The sequence below is a fragment of the Cyanistes caeruleus genome, chromosome 6 (assembly GCF_971803275.1).
Source record: "Cyanistes caeruleus chromosome 6, bCyaCae1.hap1.1, whole genome shotgun sequence".
Taxonomy (NCBI): Eukaryota; Metazoa; Chordata; class Aves; order Passeriformes; family Paridae; genus Cyanistes; species Cyanistes caeruleus.
Genome location: NC_141706.1, coordinates 2,780,278 through 2,800,111, shown reverse-complemented (window position 1 = coordinate 2,800,111; position 19,834 = coordinate 2,780,278). Strand labels below are relative to the sequence as shown.

Genomic DNA, 19,834 nt, shown 5'->3' with positions numbered 1-19,834 from the left:
ACCTCAGCTATCATCTGTCATCTTAATTCTTCTGGGACAAATAAAGCATCATGCAACAGAACATATGTGGATATTCCAGCAGAGCTCTTTGGAGTCATGTCCTGCCTACCCAATGTGATCCATGGTTATTTTATTTTATTTTCATATATTCAGAATAATACATGACAAACCTCCATCTGGGTGCACTGCCTAAATTAAAATAGACACTGGGGTTGGGAGTTCCCTGGGTGATTTGGGCCATTTCCATGCCCTGAGGTAGCTTAGGCATCTGCAGAGGAATTTATTTCAGGCACAGCACGGGATCTATAGGACAAACATCGCATATTCCAGGCATGTACAATATTCCAGAATGGAAATTGGCAACAGGCATGTGCTTGAGCACCTGAAATGTCTCCTAAAGATGTGTGAAAATCAAATGTACCACTTATCTCTATCCCCCAGGGTGATGGATCCCAGTTACCTTTATTGTCACAGGACTGTGTCAAGCAGTACTAGAAAAAAGTCATCTACACTTTAAAAATGCTCAAACACTCATTCTCTGAAAATCAGATCCTCTTCCAGATCAGCCATGCAAAGGAGAGACCTATATCTATATCTATAGCTATATCATCTATATCTATATCATCTATCATCTATATCTATCTATATCTTATCTATCTATATCTATATCATCTATATCTATCTATAACTTCCAGGATGCTGACATAAAAAATACTGAATACTCTGAAATACAAAATACTGGTAGGACTATCTATCAGAGAGTACTAAAATATTCTGGTTAAAAGATAATTAATCAGCTACAGTACGGGTAATATTTTTAAAATTCTGCCTGAAGTAGAGTAATTAGGCAAGGTTTGTATGATGGAAAAATTAAAAGTTGAGGCATTATTTAAAACTTACACAAGCGTGTAGATAATTAAAACAAAGCAGAGTCACAATATTTAATAAAGGCAGTGTGGGCCTTTTATCAATTTCATTGTGCTCAGTGCTGTGGAGACTCAGAACCTGATGTTAAAAACCCTGTTCTAGTTATTGGAGTAAATGAAGGAGTTTAGTCATGATTCGGTGAGGTTTGCAAAACAAAGTTTATGCACAGCAGTCTTTATTGACCAGGTTCCTGGTTGGACTTGGTGATTTTAGAGCTCTTTTCAACCCTAGCTATTCTAGGATTTTCTTGGCTTATCATTTTAGGTTTTGAGCAGAGGAAAAGCCACCTTATGGTGGTCTGCCAGAGCTGACCAGGAAATTTCTCGAGCAGAAAACACCGGGACAGCGAGTGAGGCCTCCTCGCTCCTCAGCGGAGCGTGAGCGCAGGTGCTCAATGAAGCCGAAGGAAGGCGGTCGGACTCCACTGCTGTCCTTCCTCCCACCGCCTTTCACTCCCGACACACCAAATCTGCTATTTAACTGCTCCGGCAAAGACGGAGAGACGAGAAGGACTTCAGCTTTTAAGTGGGGAGGAAGGAAAGTGCGTGAGGGGCGGGTGGGGAGGAAGGAAAGTGTGTGAGGGACGGGTGGGGGTGGAGGCGAGTGTGAGGGGACGGGGGGCGAGTGTGAGGGGAGGGGGGGCGAGTGTGAGGGGAGGGGAGGGGAAGGGGGGGCGAGTGTGAGGGGAAGGGGGAGCGAGTGTGAGGGGAGGGGGGGCGAGTGTGAGGGGAAGAGGGGCCAGTGTGAGGGGAAGAGGGGCGGGTGTAGGCGCCGTGCCCGTGCCCGGGCAGTCCCTGGGTCCCGCCCGTGAAGTGCGGGCAGGGCGGGCGGAGCGGGCAAGGCGGTCGGAGCTCGGGTCCCGCCCGCTCGGCGGTGGGAAGCGGAAGCGGCGCGGCCTGGCGCGGTGGCGGAAGCCGCTCCGCCTTTCCGGAGCGCGGCGTGCTCGGAGCCATGAGCGTCCCGGCCTTCATCGACATCACCGAGGAGGATCAGGTCAGTGTCCCCGGGCAGCGATCGGCCCCGGGCAGGGGGGGCCGGACCGGGCCGTGTCGGGGGGGGGGCAGCCGGGGCCGGTCCTGCCCCACCGTGGGCGCTGCGAGCGCTCCGCGAACTCGTCTGGGCTCTTCCCTACAGAGAGTGAGCAGACGATTAGAGAAACTTGAACATAATGGCTGAAAGATAACCCTGTGTTCCCTCTTCAGTGTTCCGCCTCTCCGGCACTTCGTTTTCATCGCTCCTCAGCCCTGCTTTTTATTTAGGAGGAGAAAATGCGTTCACACATGGGGATTACTTGGGTTTTGTGAAATTCTCGGTATTACGGGCACGGGAAGTGGGAATTCTGGCTTTGAGCTGGTGCTTTGTTGTGCCTTTGGATTGGGGGCTGCTTGTTCCCAGTGTCGTTGAGGTATTTATGTGCACATACATGGGTATGTATACACAGTGTGTATACAATGTGTGTGTATACGTATTGGAAATTTGCAAGAAATGCACACATGGCACCAGTCTTCAGCCCAGTTTTCATTTGCCATAATGCCTAGTACAGCCCCATCATCCTCAGTACAGCAGTTTGTCCCAGGGCATTTAGCTTTTTCTTCTGGTTCCAGAAGATTTGGCACTAAACAAGATGTAAATGTCACAGCGGCCTCCTGGTCAGAAGTGCCAAAAGTTATATGGCTTCAGATTGCTTCTGAAGGGTTATGGTTCTGCTGGTGAAGCCCTGAATTTTAGTGAACAGGCATGTTGCTGAGGGAAAGGTATTTTCTTGGCATAGGTTTATGTCCTAACAGTGTAAGGCAGCTCATGACATTGTAAGGCTGGGTTGGAAGGGGCTTTAGGCAACCTGGTTTAGTGGAACATTCCCTGTCCATGGCAGAGGAGTGGAACAAGATGGAAAAATCTTTAAGATTCCTTCCATGCCATTCTACAAACAGATTAGAAACTGTTGTTGTAAAGTCATGAAGACCAAAGTTCTGCCCTCTCTAAAATGGCTTTGTTTATACATTTTTTCTTTTCTGGTGAAGCAACCAAATGGTTTTAATGTCTGAAGTTTGCAGAGGGAATAAAAATTCGTAAGAAAGTGTCCCTGTCACAAAAACTTACTAGGCCTGCAGTGCAGTACCCTATTGTAAGGGACACAACAGCAGGTACAGCATTTGCCAGAACACAAATCCGTAAGAAGTTTAATTACTTTGACTTTGTTATTCACAAAACAATTGTTTTGTTTTGTATGTGTTGTCTTTCTCTTTTTTAAGGCTGCAGAACTGCGAGCTTACCTGAAATCCAAAGGAGCAGAAATCTCTGAAGAAAACGCTGAAGGCGGGCTTCATGTGGACTTGGCACAGATTATTGAAGTGTGTGATGTGTGCCTGAAAGAGGATGACAAAGGTTTGCATCTCTAAGTCTTGTTGGTTTGGCTAAATTTATTGCCATCACTTTTTTTTCAAACAGTAAGAGTTGGCAGAATTTAGAAATGTGTAACATTAAAACACAAGCTGTGCATCTTCATAAGACTGGAAGAGCATATTTCCATCATTGCCATGGAATATTTGCATGCACTCTGCCACTCCTTTCTCCAGACATCCAGCGTGCTTTGAAGAAGTCAGAAGCTGAGCTAGACTCTGCTTGTAATGAGGGCGTAGAGACTTGCATGTAAAATAGAGTTTTTGATGCTCAGGTGTCATTTTGGGGAATAGATTATATTTTCCATATGTAATGAATTTTATTCTTTGCCTTTGCTTGACTGATAATTGGGCAGACTGAAAAGAAAACACAAAACTTCTCTGGTTCTGTTTGGAAAGGATGGAACAACACACTTAAAACAGGAGCTGGGGAGGGTTTGTAATATGCTCCATTGTTCTTGAGGACATTTTCCCTGTGGTCTGGGTATCCCTCATGCTCCTGGTGAAATGTTTTACTGTGCTTGAGCACTAGGTGTTACTGTTCTCACTGTAGAACCCTGGGCAGTTTCCTGGATGTGCAGGAGGAAGCCACTGTGTGGAACCTCGAGTTCCTCTGATTTCTTCTGTGTGTAAACAGAGAATTCAGAACAAATGTGATATCAAATACCATGTTCTGTGTTGTCCTTCGGGTGGTAATTCTTGTCTTACATGGAGGTGTGTTGGTGTAAGCCCACGTGAGCCAAATCTCTGGTACATTCTGGTGCTGAATATCCACCTTGGTGTCTTGGCATTTCCGTTCTTTTACAATTCTTGCTCATGCAAAGTGGTAATTCATATCAAAAGTATGAATTATTACTATTATCAAAAGTATATCCAGCACAAGGTAGCTACTGATTTCTGCTTGCAGTTTCAAAGAGCTCTATGTTTTGGTTTCTGCAGATGTGGAGAGCGTGATGAACAGCGTTGTCTCTCTGCTTCTTATCCTGGAACCTGACAAACAAGAAGCACTGATTGAAAACCTGTGTGAGAAGTTAGTAAAATTTCGGGAAGGAGAGCGCCCATCTCTTAGACTGCAGCTGTAAGTATTGTACAGGACAAAGTGAGACAGTGGTGGACTTGGCAAAGTAATTGTACCTCTGAAGAGGAAGGATTATCTTGTATGTCTTTAAATCAAAGTGTGGGGTGTTGCAGGAAGCACTTTTTAAATCTTCCTTTCTCTGTAATAAAATTGAAGCACCAATATTTTTTTTCCCTTGGGTATTACAAAATAAAATTAATATGCATAGTTTTCAGCTTTGCTGAAAATGACTACAACATTGGAAGCTGTTAAAATTAACAGATGCAGGGTGCTGCCAGATGCTTTGTGCTAGCATGTGTCTTAAAAGAACATTTACATGCACTCCAGTAACATTTTTTGAAACCTCTGTAACTCCACTGTTGTTTGTTTGCGGTTTAGCCTGAGCAATCTCTTCCATGGCATGGACAAGAACACTCCTGTGAGATACACAGTGTACTGCAGCCTTCTGAAAGTGGCCTCATCCTGTGGTGCCATCCAGTACATTCCAACTGAACTAGATCAGGTAATTAAGTGACCCTTCAAGTTGTGGCCTTTGCATGATCAGTGTTGCACCTAAGCATTACTCAGAGCTGATAGAGACCATCTCCTAGAAATTGCCGTGAAGCTGGTTAGAGAGATGCAACACCGCTCCTGGGAGAGAAAGCTGAGAGCATTGGGATTGCTCAGCCTGGAGAAAAGAAGGCTCCAGGATGCCCTTATTGCAGTACTTAAAAGGGGGCTCATTAAAGAGGGAGAGTGACTTTTGACATGGGCAAATAGTGATAGAACAAGGGGCAGTGAGAGCATGAGAATCAGAAGGCTTAAAAGAGAAGTCTCTGCAAGACATTTTTAATCCTTTTCTGCTTGGGAGAAAATGAGAAGTATTCATAGTGCTATTTTAATCTTTTCCTGAATGCTTCTTTTTCACTTGTATTCTACCTAGGTCCGAAAATGGATTTCTGACTGGAATCTGGCCACAGAGAAAAAGCACACTCTCCTGAGACTGCTCTATGATGTCCTCGTAGACTGCAAGAAAAGGTATAAAAGACAAGTTATATATATTAGGTAACTCTGTATTTTGATGTACTCTAGGTGATCTGTAGGGAAAGTATTTCTCACAGGACTTCTAAAATTAATATGTGCTGATAATTCAATCCAAGTACACTTCTGGGGTTTTTTTAAATATTTTTAAGCACTCTCGTATTAAACCAGTGTTGCCAATAACATTAAAGTTAGTATCAAATTGGCTGCAAACCACTGACTCCCAAAATAACACTATTCCTTTCTATAAATAATCATCTTAGTGCATTGTAGCATTATGCCAAGTTTATTATTTAATTGCACTCTTGACATTTTAGTGCATGGTAGTGCTGTCTCTTACTTAATGGTGTGGGAAGGCTTATCAGTCATGGCTAACAGAATCAGTCCTTTTGTGTAAACATTACCTTCAGGACAGAGCTTTCTACTAGTCATGGAAATTAATGTCCACAGACTACCTGCTTGGCCATTTTGAATTATTATCCTGGATCATAAGAAGCATCTTTGATCTAACAAACTTGGCAAACCACTGTCTTCTGGCATGTAGAGTAATGCAGAGTGTATGGTGCCTGTGAATTAATGCAGGTCTGTACTGAGAGCTGTCATCAGTTTATCTTACAGAAATGATACAGTGGATTGACTGCCCTGGCCAGGGCTGCAGAGATGGGCTGCTGTCCAGTGGTTCAGGGTATAGTTCCACATCAGCTAAAACTTATTTAACCTGTCTTGCAGTTTGGAATGGGGATGTGGGGGGTGTGTATTGCTTCCCTGCCCTTCCACTCTGTTCTCTGAGTTACTTTTTCAAGGCTTTTTTTTATTTTCACCATGAGGCAACATCAGGCCCCCTCCACTGCTGACTCACAGTGGTACCAGAACTGCTCTTGCATTTTCAGCATAACCTTGCACTGCTGCAAAAAGAAGGTCTGTCCTGCACCCTCTGTTCCTGTCCCTCCAGCTGCCAGTCTGTGTGTTTGAGCTGGTGCAGGCATTTGTGTGTGACTGCACAGGGGTTTGGACTGGGGACATGACCTCGCTGGGGGTTTAGAAAGGCAAGTGTGAAGCTGTCACAGGTGGAGAAGAGTTCCTTCTGTCAGGAGAGCTGGCTTATTCTGCCCTGCTGGAATTGTAGCCTGGAAATGCTGCATCAGCACAGCAGGATCGTTTTTAACTGACCTCAATTTAGGAGTGATTAATCCTCATGGAGTAGTTCCTCTGTGAGCTATATTACTGGGAATTCCTGTTTGTAACACTCAAATGCTTTTGCATCGATAGTTCTGTATGGCAGATTTCAGATGGTCAAAACAAATTCTGAAATATTAGTCACAGATACTTTCCATGGCTTAGTGCTTATTCTCTTTCAGAAATATTACACTGGTAGAATTCCTGCTTTTCCTGACTTCCCATCCTGTTGATTTACTGTGAGCTTTTAACTAGTTTCATTCCCAAACTTCATAGCCCTCTATTTTTAGCTAGTCTTGCTATCAAATCAGTGCATTAAACTTCTAGTTTTTGTTTCCACTGCTACCACTAACCTTGCTAAATGGTTTTTGCTTGCTAACCATAGGTGATTTTTTAAGATAAAACCTTCCTCAAACCCTGTAAGAGACGACTCCTGCACTCAGTGTCCTCACCATGGGTTGCAGCAAGCTGTGCACTGAGCAGAGCACTTGCACTTCTCTCCAGAAAAGAAAACAAGAAGTGACCCTGGCACCTTTGACCTGGTTCACTCTCCTGGATCAGTGGGCAGTGTTTGCAATAGTATGGGAAACTCACAGCAGCATTCCAGCTGTAGCACTCAGGAATGTTGCTCTATCTAGCAGCATGGGAAGATAAGTGGGAACTGAAAAGTACGTGATAAAAATCATACCTCAATTACCATTGTTGATTTATAATCAAGGGAAAAGAACTAGATTGTTAAAGACAATTGAATTCTTTCATTTGCTTGATTTATGTTTTAACTTTGCTCAGTGTGAAGAAATGGTTTTCTGTAGCCAATAGACTTTCTCCCAGTGGATCAGCTGGTAGTCAGTAGATTGGTAGTTCCTAAAAAGTAGATGTGCAAAGGTTGTGTGGTGTCCCTTTTCCTGTGGTGACAAGTGGAAGTTTGTTTTATCAAACCTTTTCCAAACACCTTGATGCAGTTTAAAGCTGGTCTCTGCTGGCAGGATTCAGCAGCTTTGGCCCTGCCCAAGTCAAATTCAAACAGGTCTGGCAAGTCTGGCTGTTAGTACTTCTACCAAAAAGCTCAGCATGTCAGGCACCTGCAGAATAATTATTTAATTTAATTTTAGTTCAGTTTCATATCATGTAACATAGAGGGTCTCAATTCCAGCATCTCACTAAGTCTCTAAATGCTCTGCTGTGGCTTTTTCCTTCCTTTATCTACCATCACTCTTAAGCTCTCACCGGCATTTTGTCACATCTAGACTGGCAGGTGGAGCCAAGAGCACTTGTTCAGGCTGTTTTGCTAGAAAAAAGGTTCATGTTTGCACCTTAGGTGAGACATATTTAACAACAAGCTGTGGTAAAATACTGATCTGTATTAGTGCTTGAAACAGCCTAATTTACAGTAGTAATCTGACACTGAATAGAAGATTATAGGCCTGCCATATCTTTGCTGAGGTTCACAAGAATTTAGCACACAAAGTTTGGGAGTAATTGTCTTGTAGCATTCTGTTGTTTCCTGGAAATACAAGTGAAAAATTCCACTCCTTCCCCACTTAAAAATGAAAAAAAAAAAAAAAGGCAGGGAATTGGAATGTTTGAAATTAGTTAAGTGATAGTTTTCAATTTTTGCTGCTAAGGGAAAGATTAGGAGAGGAAAAGTGCCAGAAGACTGTAACACAGCTCTGAAGTACACAAGAAACTGCTGAAAAGCTTTTATTAAATGAGGAGTTGTGTATTCTTAGGGTGAAGAGCACATGAGTTGAGCTTTTTTATTTCAGTTCTTTGATTAAATGTCTGTATATTGCCATTCCTGTATTAAACTGGTGCTTTGTCTCCTAGAACATCTAGTTCTGGTAAGATTTTACCAGTGCTAAAATCATAGTCAGTCACAGACTGATTTACATGCAAATGCTTCTTTCATATATAAAGCTGCCTAAATTAATTTTTTTTTCCACTGATCAGTTCATCTACATCAATATTGGTTACCAGGGCAAAATATAAGCTGACCTCTTTAATTTTGAAACAAATGTTTGATTAAAGCTTACATTCCTGAACATGGTTCTGGAATGCTGGGATCTATAGAAAATGTCCCTGCCTGGGGACAAATGTACATGCAGATTCTATATGATATTTGCTGTTGCCCATGATGTCTTAATATTTGTGCTGCACATCTCTCAGATCTGGTAAATTCTCTGAGAACAAACTTCACCCTATAGAGTGGCTGTCAAACAGTGGTGTGGTGAGATTTCAAATAAATACCCATATAAAGACAGTGTTATTGTACTACAAAAACAAAACAAAACCAAAAAGTGTTATTTTAAAACAAAAACCGTGCTGCTGTATGGGTTAAACCTCTGTCAGATCACAGAACCTACTGGGCATGTTGTGTTGGTTTGATCTTCCTTGTGCAGTTTATGCCAATGGCCTAAGTCATTAGTGCAAATTGAGACTTTATTCTTGCAGTGTTTTGTTTAAAGGAAAATTGTGTTTGCTTTTAGATCACGTGGGATAGCTTGTAAATTTTGCAACAAGCATCAGCGGTTGCTGGCCTTGTTGGTGGTAAAACTGTTCAGTGACAATAAATCAAAATATGTTAAAATGGCACAGTGACACTCTCAGAGCTGGTTTGCAGTAGTTCTGATGTTGTTTACGAGATAATCTGGGTAGACAAGGCTGTAGGTTTGCTCAGCTTTCTGAGAAGGAGCTGCTTGTCTAAAAGCTGTCAGTCAGAGCACTGCTGGAAGCTGCTTCACAGCAGCCTCAGTCTCATTGCTGGCTGCGTAATTTCATCGTTAAAATGAGCAGCTCTCACTCAGAACACTTGAGGAGAGAATCTGTGAAAGAAGAGAGCAGCTTTTATACAGTCATTTTCCTGTCAGGAAAATAAATATTCTTTAAGAGATGCCATTTTACATTTGAAATAAACTCTGCAGCGCTACTTATTGCAGCATGATTAAATCCAGATGTGCATAAGAGGAGCATTCTAGTGAACCATATAAAGCTGCTCCTAGCTCAGAAAGCTTTTTCCATAGCCAGCAGGTAATTTATCAGTTTAAGAGAATGAAATGAAGGGTGAAGATAAACATTTTGTGGAACAAGAATTGAAAGAATACATGCAGTTAATTTATTCTCTCCACTGGAATTAAAATGGATCATCTACATCTTTTTCAAGTGTAATTTAATTTGGCCTGTAACATCATAATGGAATTATTTAAATATTTGAGTGTCTTGTTTGAACTATTTTTTCAGCAGTCCTGAGGTAACTTTATTTTTTTTCTACAGTGACACTGCAGCAAAAGTAATGGTGGAGCTATTGGGGAGTTACACAGAGGACAATGCTTCCCAGGCTAGAGTTGATGCTCACAGGTAATACTGACTTCCCAGTTTCCTTAAAAGTAACTTTTCCTCGATTGCCAATATACTTTGATCCCCATACTATTAAGAGTATTGAATGGCCTGGCAGTCCAGGGGCCCTGCCAAGGTCTCTTCTGTAGCATTGCTCAGTCAAGAATTTGTCTCTGCAGTGTGCTGTAGGTCTGGTTGTAGGCACAGCCAGGTTTATTGCAGTGTGCAAGTGCACAGGAGTGTTCCTGCTCACTGCTGAGAGATCAGCCTTGGGTAGGGACTTCTTTACATTAGCTCTGCATTCAAAATCTGTCTTGGAATCCTTTATTTCAGATTGTTTTACTTTTTGTCTGTTTTATTATCTGTCAGCATTCTTTACAAATAGCACTTTCTCTTGAAAAACCATTGTTGCTGTCTTCTCTCTGAGCAAGTACAAAGGATGTGAACTGCACAGAAATAATCTTACCTGTTGAACAAGCTGGGACTAAATTGATTCATAACAGTGCATTTTCCCCACTGGCCAAAATGAGTAAATGCCTGTGTTTTGATGTTCTAACTACCATGATTTTTCTTAGGAATTAGTTCTTTAAGTTCTGCCAGATGTGCACTACCAGTAGTTCTCAAGGGAGCTGTTTATACTTAACCATGGAGGAAAATCAGGATGACTCCTTTGGAAAATTAGTGTTTGTGCATAAGTGGGAAGTTCACTGGCTACCCTAGAGCAACCTGCAGCGTGTTCCCTCTGAGAGAACTCGTGTGTCCAGGGCTGTGTCCGTGCAGAGCTGGGTTCTGCTGGTGTCCTCGTGTGGCAGAGTGAGCCAAGGCTTCTCATGTGCTGCTGAGAAAAGCTTTCATCTCGAGTTCTTCTTTCTAGCCTGGAGCTGCAACTGATAAATCCTGGGCCTTGCACTGTTTGGTGTTGGGGATTTCTCTGTTTTGTGTCACATATTCAAGTATAATTAAATCTTCCAGAATAACTTAATTCTATGAATTTTTAGGAAATTCTATGAAATTTTAGGAGTAAAAGTACCTCTAGGAACAAAGGCTGTGCTGGAAATAAATGCATAGATGGAAACTGTAGGGTGATCTATGGTTTGACCACCTGATACATTTCATTTGGGATAGTGGACAAAGTACTTAATGCTTCCTGTTCCTTGGTTTTTCCACCTGTAAAATGAATTTTAAAATTGGAATGTGGCATATGTTACTTCTAATAACAATTGAAAACCCCTGTGTGTTTCCTAGAAAGCAAGGAACAACAAATTGAGCTGCTCTTGGTCATAAAGATGTGTATTGCTTTGAAAGTAATCATTTTCCTTGTCTCATCAGATGTATTGTACGAGCATTGAAGGATCCAAATACCTTTCTCTTTGATCATCTTCTTGCCTTAAAGCCAGTGAAATTCTTGGAAGGGGAACTTATTCATGATGTAAGTAACTTTGTTTTTAGTGAGATGGTTTGATAGCAGTAGACTGCTCTGTTTTAATGTTTCTTTTGAAATCCATTAGAATAGTTATCTGTGTCAGTAATCCTGAGCTGCAATGTGCTATTTCTTTTACAGCCTTTAAAATGAAAATTGCATGTGAAACAATTTCCCTTTCAAAGTTTCAGAAACTCAGTTACAAGTCCTGCCCTCACCATAAGTTCAGTAGCAAATCTTAAGCCTGGGGGAAGGAAGTAAGCTCAGCACAGGCTGCCCACATCTATTGACAGAAGACAGAATTTCAGCTCTTAACAGCTTATTTTTCTGTTCAGTACTCATAGTTTCTGTCTACATCTGTCCAGCCTGCAAAGAGGGAAACCAAAGTAATATTTAAACTGTTTTCATGTTTGCTTTCCATCTTCTAGCTTTTGACAATTTTTGTAAGTGCTAAACTAGCATCCTACGTCAAGTTTTATCAGAACAACAAAGACTTCATTGACTCCCTGGGTGAGTTTTCAGATCATTACATTTCTGACTATTTTTATGGCTTAAGGTATGGAAGCCTCAGAGTAATTCAGTTTGAATCCATGTGTTGAAGCAAGGAAATTTCATACAGGTTAGAGTTTGTAGATGATAACCTCTGGTAAATAGTGAGGGCTATCTAACTGTGGTTTGTTCTTTGAAAACAAGCTGGTTTATGGCTTTGGAAGAGAGCTGTGGTTTTACCCACTGTTTTTTCCTTTTAGAACTCCCCTCCTGAAAGGTTTAACACATTCATACTCTAGGCTAAGCCAGAAATCACAACTGCATTGAGGAAACCACAAACTTGTATAAATCTCCTATTTTTTTTTTTAATGATGAATAACTTTGTAACAGCAAATACTTCTGAGCAGCAAAATAAAGCATGCAAATTGTGTGTGTCTGCATGTGCTGATGCATTAGACCCAGCAAGCCACAGTCTGTCCCAGTTAATTTGTTTCATCACATGAAGCAATGTGATGGAATGTTAATGTCAGCACCCTCTTTATTTACACACTGTGGAAAAAAGGAGTAGTAATTAACACTTTGACACTCCCCCGTTGATGTGTAATTGACTGTTTCAAAGGAGCACTGGTTCATAAGCTATTGCATGCATTAAAATTACGTTTTTTATATTCCAGCTTTTTAGGACAGGGGTCAGTGACAATGCAGAAATTGCTCAATGATGCAGATTTTTTTATTACTGCATTAAGGTTTTGACATATTAGTAATGAATAAATGTTTCCATAAAAATATGATTTTTTTTTTTATAACTTTGATTTTCAAATGACACTTAAACACTGCCTTGGATGCATTTGAGGAAAGCCATAGTTTTGCTAAAACAGTTTAGTGCAGCTTTTTTTTATTTTATTTTGTTTACTGGAGTGTGACACAATTCTTAGAATAATTGCCCTCAGAGCTTTAAAACTGTGGTACTTTGAGTATTAAGATGATGGAAATACCAATGGGATATTTTGGTGGATAAAATTAGCAGCAAGTTTTTGGTAGCTTGTAAATGAGTTTATAGGATAAGTGTATCTTTAGTCACTTGCATCTGAACATCAGTTATACAGACATCTGATGGTTTTCTTTCTCAGGGGAAAGTGGTCTGGGGCTTATCTTTTAGGTACTTGTTCACAGAAGTATTTGCTGAAATTGCTGTTACACCAACATTTGAATAAATTTATGGCAGAGCAGTAATTGTTTTATACTCAGTTGTGGTTTCTTTTGCCTTGCTTACCAGTGTCTGTGCTTCCCTCCATGAATTAAATCAGTGTGTGAACTTTCAATAAATCTAAGATTCACACAGTCTTAGTAAAATCCTTAAATACCTGTGTAGCTGTTTTGGAAAGGCAGTCTGAACTTCCACTTAGGCTGATTTCTCTATGCTGTGCTCACAAACTCTCTGTGTCTTTGAGCAGTGGACAAGCAGAGATATGGAGGCAGCAAGGAAGGAAATGCTGGGAACTGAGTGGCTCAGCCATGGCTTTGAAAAGCAAGGGCAGTTTGTTACACAACAACAATGCAGTTATTAGATGAACCAATCAAAAATTATCTGTTCCTAAAAGCAATGAGGCTTTTAACCATACTTTAGATATTTATTTTCTTAATAACTTGCCAAAATACCCTTGTTTTAAAGGCTGTTTAGAATAGAATTCCAGTGGCAGCAGAAAGTTGTAAGCTTTCCTGGACCAGGACCAGTTAGAATTGGCCCAGGAAAGCTGTGGCAGCATCAGTTTGTTACAATTTGTTGTTTTATTAATGCTGACAACTTAGGCCAGCAGTAGCATTATCTGTGTCAACTGCATCGCCCTAACATGGCCACAGTTAATCTGGTATTATCAGCAGTCTTCTTCACAAAGTTAATCAGCATCTCATTTGCATTTGTTAATTAGGGTTAATGTGTGCTAATTGATTTCTTGATGCTTGTAGAGTTCCATTAAACCCAGTTAGGTTTAGTTGCTGGTGCTCCTCATTCGTGTGAATTATGGTGATCGCGTTTTTGTTGAATGGGTGCCAAATAGGGAACCTGCATCATAATTACAGCTAATTAACACAACATGATGTCCTGCACTAATGTGCTTCCCTGCTAGTGTATGGGTGTTATAAATTCCAAACTCACATATTTACTGAAGCTATGGGAATGTTTGTAATGCCATTTTAGAACACAAAGATTGACACTCATTTTTAAGGAACTTCCAGTGGATTTTAGTTGGTATCTCATGGACCTTGGGATTAAGACAATTGATGGTTTCATCTCAGTGACTAAACTTGGTTGACCTAGATGTTTTTCCAGGAAAACGGTCTCTGATTTAGACATGCAAGGCCTTGCCTCAGTTCCTTGTGTTGGCATTTATGCAGTCATGTATAAATGGTTGCTTTTCTGAGCCACACTGGCTGCTCACATGGGCCTCTTGATGCTTTTTCTTGCTGAGGACAAACAAATTCAGTAGCAAAATGCTTTCTTCTGGCACCACAATGTTCTGGAACCATCACTGTGAGAGGTTTCTTTTCCAGAAACTACAGGAGAATGAGTGGTGAGGCTTTAAGAAGAACATTTGGCCACAACCAGCCATTTTGTTGCATTGCTGTTCTTCCAGGTGATGCAACTGAAAAATTCACTTGCACTCTCACCGCCTCAAATTCTGTTTAGGTTTTACAAAACTTTTGTGGATAATACATTTTTGCTAAAAAACAACTGAGTCTCGATGAATTCACAATGAAACTTGCTATTTTAGCAAAAGACAAGGCAGATGCAGGATTTGATATTTTACCTCAAAAAGACTCTTGATAAGGAAAAGTAGAATAGATTTCAATGTGAAATAAATTTTGAACGATTGGAAGCATATGTAGCAAAAACAACACGAAAAGCAATTTGTATGAATTGTAATTAAATCATTAATTAAACTATCAACACTTTTCCTCAGGCTTGTTGCACGAACACAATATGGCCAAGATGAGGCTCCTTACTTTCATGGGAATGGCTGTAGAGAATAAAGAAATCTCATTTGACACAATGCAGCAGGAACTCCAGATCGGGGCTGATGATGTAGAAGCGTTTGTCATTGACGGTAGGAGCTGTGGTTCTGCACACAGTGCTCATCAACAAGACCTTTATAATCTTCTAAGCTAATGTTGAATATTGAGAACAATATTAATTTTAATTCCTGTGCTTTTTACAAGCTGCACAACTTCATTTTTAAAGACAGGCCCAACTGTTGTGTTTTAACCAGTGTTTCTCTTCGCAGTGACAGGAACTGTATCTCATGTAATTCTTTACAGAGCTAATAAATTGTTTGCAGGTTTAATTTGTCATCTGGTTTTGTTTGCTGTCACTAAAACAGGATGTGTTTGTAGGGGAGAGAAGTTCATAAAATCTGTACAGGATATTGCTTTAATAGATTGGCACCAAACAATAGGATTTGTGCATGACCTTCATCTTGTTACATCATTTTGCTTTTCTGCCTACTAGGCCATTAAAACCAACAGCAAACCAGATTAAGTGAACTGCTGTGTTCTTATGTTTATATTGATCTCATTTTGAACCATTTTTTGTGCAGTTTACTGCCTTTGCACTATCAGGAAAACGTTGCTCAAAACAGCATTGTTTTTTTTTGCAGCTGTAAAGACAAAGATGGTGTACTGCAAAATAGATCAGACACAGAGGAAAGTCGTTGTCAGGTAAGACAATTCTGCATGGCATTTTGCAGAACTTGGTGTGTTCTAATTATTTCACTTACCTTTGTAGAATATTCTAACTAGAAGCAAGGTATTGTTCCTATCAGTTGCTGGTAGTTAAATAGTTGCTATTTATCATAATTTTATTAAAGCTCACACTGAATGTGATTAGCTTATTTAATGAAAGAGTCCTACTTTCCAGGACATTTCATTTAATGACCTACTAGTGACAAGAATACTAATGACTCTTGTTGCTTTAAATATTTGGGAAGGCTACAGAATTCACTTCACTGGTGAAGTGCAGCCCTTTCTAGAGAGAAAATAAGAATTTTCCTATTTGCTCATGAGAGTAAAGTAATGCTATAGAAGAATGATTAGGTGTTTATGACATCTCTAGTAACCTTCTGCCTGTTTTGTTTTACTTCTCCAGTCACAGCACACATCGGACTTTTGGAAAGCAGCAGTGGCAGCAATTGTATGACACTCTAAACACCTGGAAACAAAATTTGAATCAAGTGAAGAACAGTCTCCTCAGTCTCTCAGACACCTAAGAACTTTTGTTTTTTTGACCTAGTAATATTGCTATAGATAAATTTTATTCAAAACTTTGACAATTTGTGAATGTTTCCAAAAAAAAAATGTATGCAATTGATTTAAAGAAGCTAAATATTCCAAATTGCCCCACACAAAAAAAAAAAAATACAAAAAAAAGAGGCAATAAAACTAACACCAGAAAATGTCTTCTCTTTATTTTCTTATATAATCAACAACAAGAAACTGGAAATATTGGTTATGCTTCTTTTGTTTGTTGTACAGTATGAGGACTTTCTTTGCAAGAGGTGTGGGGAGGAAGGGGAAGGAGGTCAGAAGAATGATAGTGCAAGTATTTTTAAAGTGAGAGAAAATTTCCCTTAGACACAAGGGAGGAGAAAAGTGACCCAACAGAAGGGAAGCTTCACAAAGCCAGATCTGCTGCCTTATCTCTGTAATCATACCTGATCCTTCAGTGTTGAAAGAGACCTCACTGATGCAGAAACTACAACAGATATATTTAATTTGGCAGTAAAGGTAAGCAGAAGATTTTTCTGTTCCTCTGCCACTTAGAACTGCTGGAAGGAGCTGTAAATGTTTGCAGAACCCATTGTATTCTGAAACAGTTGGAGGTGAATTTTGCCTGAAAACTTGAGTGAGCAGTCTGTCAGAGAAAAGGAGTTGAACTATTTCAGCCAAAACTCCTGAGGAGCAGGAAAAGGGTACAGTTAAGTGATTATTTAATTTTACTAAACATATACAAAAACATTAACTTAACAAACTTTTTAACTTTGGGCAAAGCCAATAATAACTTGAATTTGATTGCAGAACCTGAACTAATATTAAAATTAGGAATTGTATACATTTTTGAACATAAGAACTGTTAACATGTCATATTAAACATGAAACTACACCTATATACCAAATTCTGTAGGAACACCTCTACGAATCTGGGTTAGGCAAGTGATCTGTCTATGCCTACAAGAAATCTGATGTCCTGTTATCTTCATTGGCCTTCTTCATATTTTCTCTTTCTTGCTGAATGAAGTCTCTCCAAAGTCAGTAATTTCTCAGTTCCTCCTATTTGGTTTTGTATGATGGAGTTCTGAAGAGAGCAGCTGTCATCATCTTTGAGTGCTTTTTCACTTGCTGGAGTGACAGTCATGGGAGGAGACTCCTGCTTGTTCTGTGAAGCAGCAAATCCTTCTTTAACCTGACAGAATACAAACGTTAGCAGTTGGTAACAGTGAAATTCACATACAAAGGTTCAGATTGTTGGATTTTGCTGAACATTAAGCGAGTGAGGAAATGTTAACAGAAAAATAAATCAATTGGAAGAAAACACTTAAAGTGTTTGCATCGTATTTCATTTAGAAAACTTGATAATGACAATTACACTTTTATAAACCAAACCTTAACATAAGACTCAGTACAAGAGTATGATTTTAAAAGCACAAGATTGTATTAGAATGTAGATTAGCAAAAGAAATAGCTTAATTAAAGAGTTTAATGTTGCAATTGACATTTCTATTGCTATGCAAGCATTTGATCAACAAAATCCAAAATCATGAGGTTTATAGTGTTAACTCCCTCTCCACTGTATAGATTGAAATGCAAACATCAGTAATGCAAGGTCTGTAATAGGCTGGCTTTTTATATTAAAGATCTTTTTGTTCTTTTAATAGTTTTAATTACTCTTTGATATATTACTGTTAGTTACTTCATATCTATCCAAATCAAAGACAGATGGCAACACAGTAGGGAAACAGGTTTTTTGCCTGATGAGCAAAAACCTTGCATTTGAGTGATGAGTTCTCCACTTGTAATCTGGGATTGTGTGGCTCTTGGGGAGCAGCAGCAGCAGCAGCCACCTGCCTGAGCAAGGTGCAGCACAAAGCCAGAGCTGCAGGGGATCTGCAAGGTGACCCCAGACTCTGCTCCTGTGCTCGGGGACTCCTCTTGCAAGGATCACAAGGTGAGACCTTCCCCCTCTGCTCATCAGGCAACTGTAGCCCAGCCAACTCTAAGGCTTTATCAGGCCTACACTAATTCAGTGCTAATGCTTACCTTCCCTAGTGTACAAGCATTTCTTCAAATTTGAAATATGAACAATAAAATTCAAGCAAATTGTTCATTATTGCGTTTGTAAGGATGTTGCTGCCGTGCAGCTGAGGTGATACTCCAGGTCAGTAATGACTGGCATCTCCCTTTCAGTGAGGAAGTAACTTTTCCATTTGAGCAGTGTAAGTTTCAATCTGTTAATTCTCTCAGCAACAAACAGATCATACTTCACTGCAAGCCAAAATCTCTATGGAATAGCATGTGGGAATATGGAATGAACCTGTCTGGTACTGAAAACTTCATGTTTAAACTGAGCTGGGGGTGCTTACTCATCCTTCCTATGGTACTTTAGCAGGGACTGACTGATGTTTAAACAGTCCTTAGTATTTTTACTAGAATTGTAAGCATACCTGTAGCATTTGTTTATAATTTTTATCCCTTTTTAAGATTACTGTGGTTGAATGAGATTACCCAAATTGCAGAAGGCCTAAGTCTGTTCTAGTTGCAATCATACATGTTAGTCAAAGCAAACAAAGCAGAAAAAAAGACTGTTGAGCCCATTTTTAATCTCCCAACAGCTTGTTGCATTAAAATGACAAAGTTGAAAACAGAAAATATTAGAATGACACCAACACAAAAAGGAGGGAGTGCTCTGCATTATTGCAGGGTGAGGTTTCATAGATTAAGGATTTGGAAAATCTAAGGGGAAACCAGCAGGGCGCTGTTCTTATCCATCTCTGCTTTTCCTTAGCTAGCAGGAGCTTTAGTTTGGAGGTGACAAAGCAGACACAACCACACCCAGATAATGAAATACAGCTTTGCTTCAGCAAAGGTTACACAGTGGAGTTCACTCAGCTCCTGGCTCCACCTCTGAGAAAAAACAAGAGACACACAGTAAATACCACCAGTGTGTTTGGTGAAAAATCCACCTCAGTGTCATTCACAAAGACAGGCTAGGAAAGTCAATTAGAAAAGTCAATTAATTTAAAACATCAGTCTTGTGGATTTCAGGGAATGTGGATGCTGATGGCATCAAGACCTGATTATCTGCTGAAGTCAGCCAACTTTGTCACTTGAAACCACTGTACACCTCATCCAGACACAGCCCTAACTACCTGAGAAATACCTCTAGAACCTCTTCTAAAAAGGAAAGGTGAACTGCAGCTGTAAATTGCTGTATCACTTTTAAATGATACATTCAGCATTGGGTCAAATTCTAATAGAGCAGTTGGAGCTGCTCAAGCTCCAGAGTTTAACACAGATCTGAAAATGCAGTGATGAGCCATTGGGAAACAACAGGTTTTTACATGTTTGTGTAACATTACCCTACAAAAGAATAAGATTACTCTAAATAAGGCATCACATAACTACAGTGTGTGATAAATGGATAGGCTCTAATTCATGGATGTGCTGAATTTTTATTCTTTCATAGATTCTTTTAAATGACATGGTCCTATCAAGTAATAGAGGAAATAATGTTTTTATACTTTTACATACTACTGTTTTCCTTGCTTTTTTTTTTTCCTTCTACTTTTGCCATAGGTGATGATTTTTATTAGGGTACACAATGGACTAGCCTCTTCCTCCCCTCCCAAACAGACTGGTTAGCATCTGTTTGATTCATATGCTGTGACTTTTTCCTGCTGCTTTCTATCAGCCTTAATTGTGAAAAATGGTGTCTTGTTGCCC

The 19,834-nt window shown here is 40.0% G+C and overlaps 2 protein-coding genes and 1 long non-coding RNA gene across 16 annotated transcripts in view; 1 reads left to right on the top strand and 2 right to left on the bottom strand.

Moving 5' to 3' along the window:
- Window positions 1–1,809, bottom strand: part of LOC111942428 (uncharacterized) — a 43,634-nt gene extending 41,825 nt beyond the window's left edge. Inside the window, exon 1 of one of the 5 annotated variants that reach the window (XR_015288081.1) lies at window positions 1,240–1,809. This is a non-coding gene — a long non-coding RNA (uncharacterized LOC111942428). Of the gene's footprint in view, window positions 1–1,214 lie in introns of all 5 variants that reach the window. The other 4 variants (XR_015288079.1, XR_015288080.1, XR_015288077.1 and 1 more) reach the window with 4 other exon arrangements.
- EIF3M (eukaryotic translation initiation factor 3 subunit M) lies at window positions 1,633–16,290 on the top strand. The gene is made up of 11 exons (XM_023928476.2): window positions 1,633–1,920; window positions 3,180–3,312; window positions 4,266–4,404; window positions 4,783–4,906; window positions 5,327–5,421; window positions 9,871–9,954; window positions 11,263–11,362; window positions 11,782–11,863; window positions 14,803–14,946; window positions 15,496–15,556; window positions 15,984–16,290. Exons 1-11 carry the CDS (start codon window positions 1,879–1,881, stop codon window positions 16,102–16,104), a joined length of 1,125 nt encoding a protein of 374 aa, XP_023784244.1. The 5' UTR covers window positions 1,633–1,878; the 3' UTR covers window positions 16,105–16,290.
- Window positions 16,278–19,834, bottom strand: part of CCDC73 (coiled-coil domain containing 73) — a 71,988-nt gene continuing 68,431 nt past the window's right edge. For 9 of the 10 annotated variants that reach the window (XM_023928471.2, XM_086893295.1, XM_086893296.1 and 6 more), the window contains one exon: window positions 16,278–17,297. In XM_023928471.2, coding sequence (XP_023784239.2) covers window positions 17,091–17,297 — 207 coding nt within the window. In that variant the 3' untranslated portion in view covers window positions 16,278–17,090. Of the gene's footprint in view, window positions 19,016–19,834 lie in introns of all 10 variants that reach the window. The other variant, XM_086893299.1, reaches the window with a different exon arrangement.

Bases quoted from the DNA above. Each gene is read 5' to 3' on its own strand.
- EIF3M (XM_023928476.2), top strand. From the start codon at position 1,879: ATGAGCGTCCCGGCCTTCATCGACATCACCGAGGAGGATCAG. The intron at 4,405-4,782 runs GTAAGTATTGTA...TTTGCGGTTTAG, and splicing joins CCATCTCTTAGACTGCAGCT to CCTGAGCAATCTCTTCCATG. The intron at 4,907-5,326 runs GTAATTAAGTGA...TATTCTACCTAG, and splicing joins TTCCAACTGAACTAGATCAG to GTCCGAAAATGGATTTCTGA.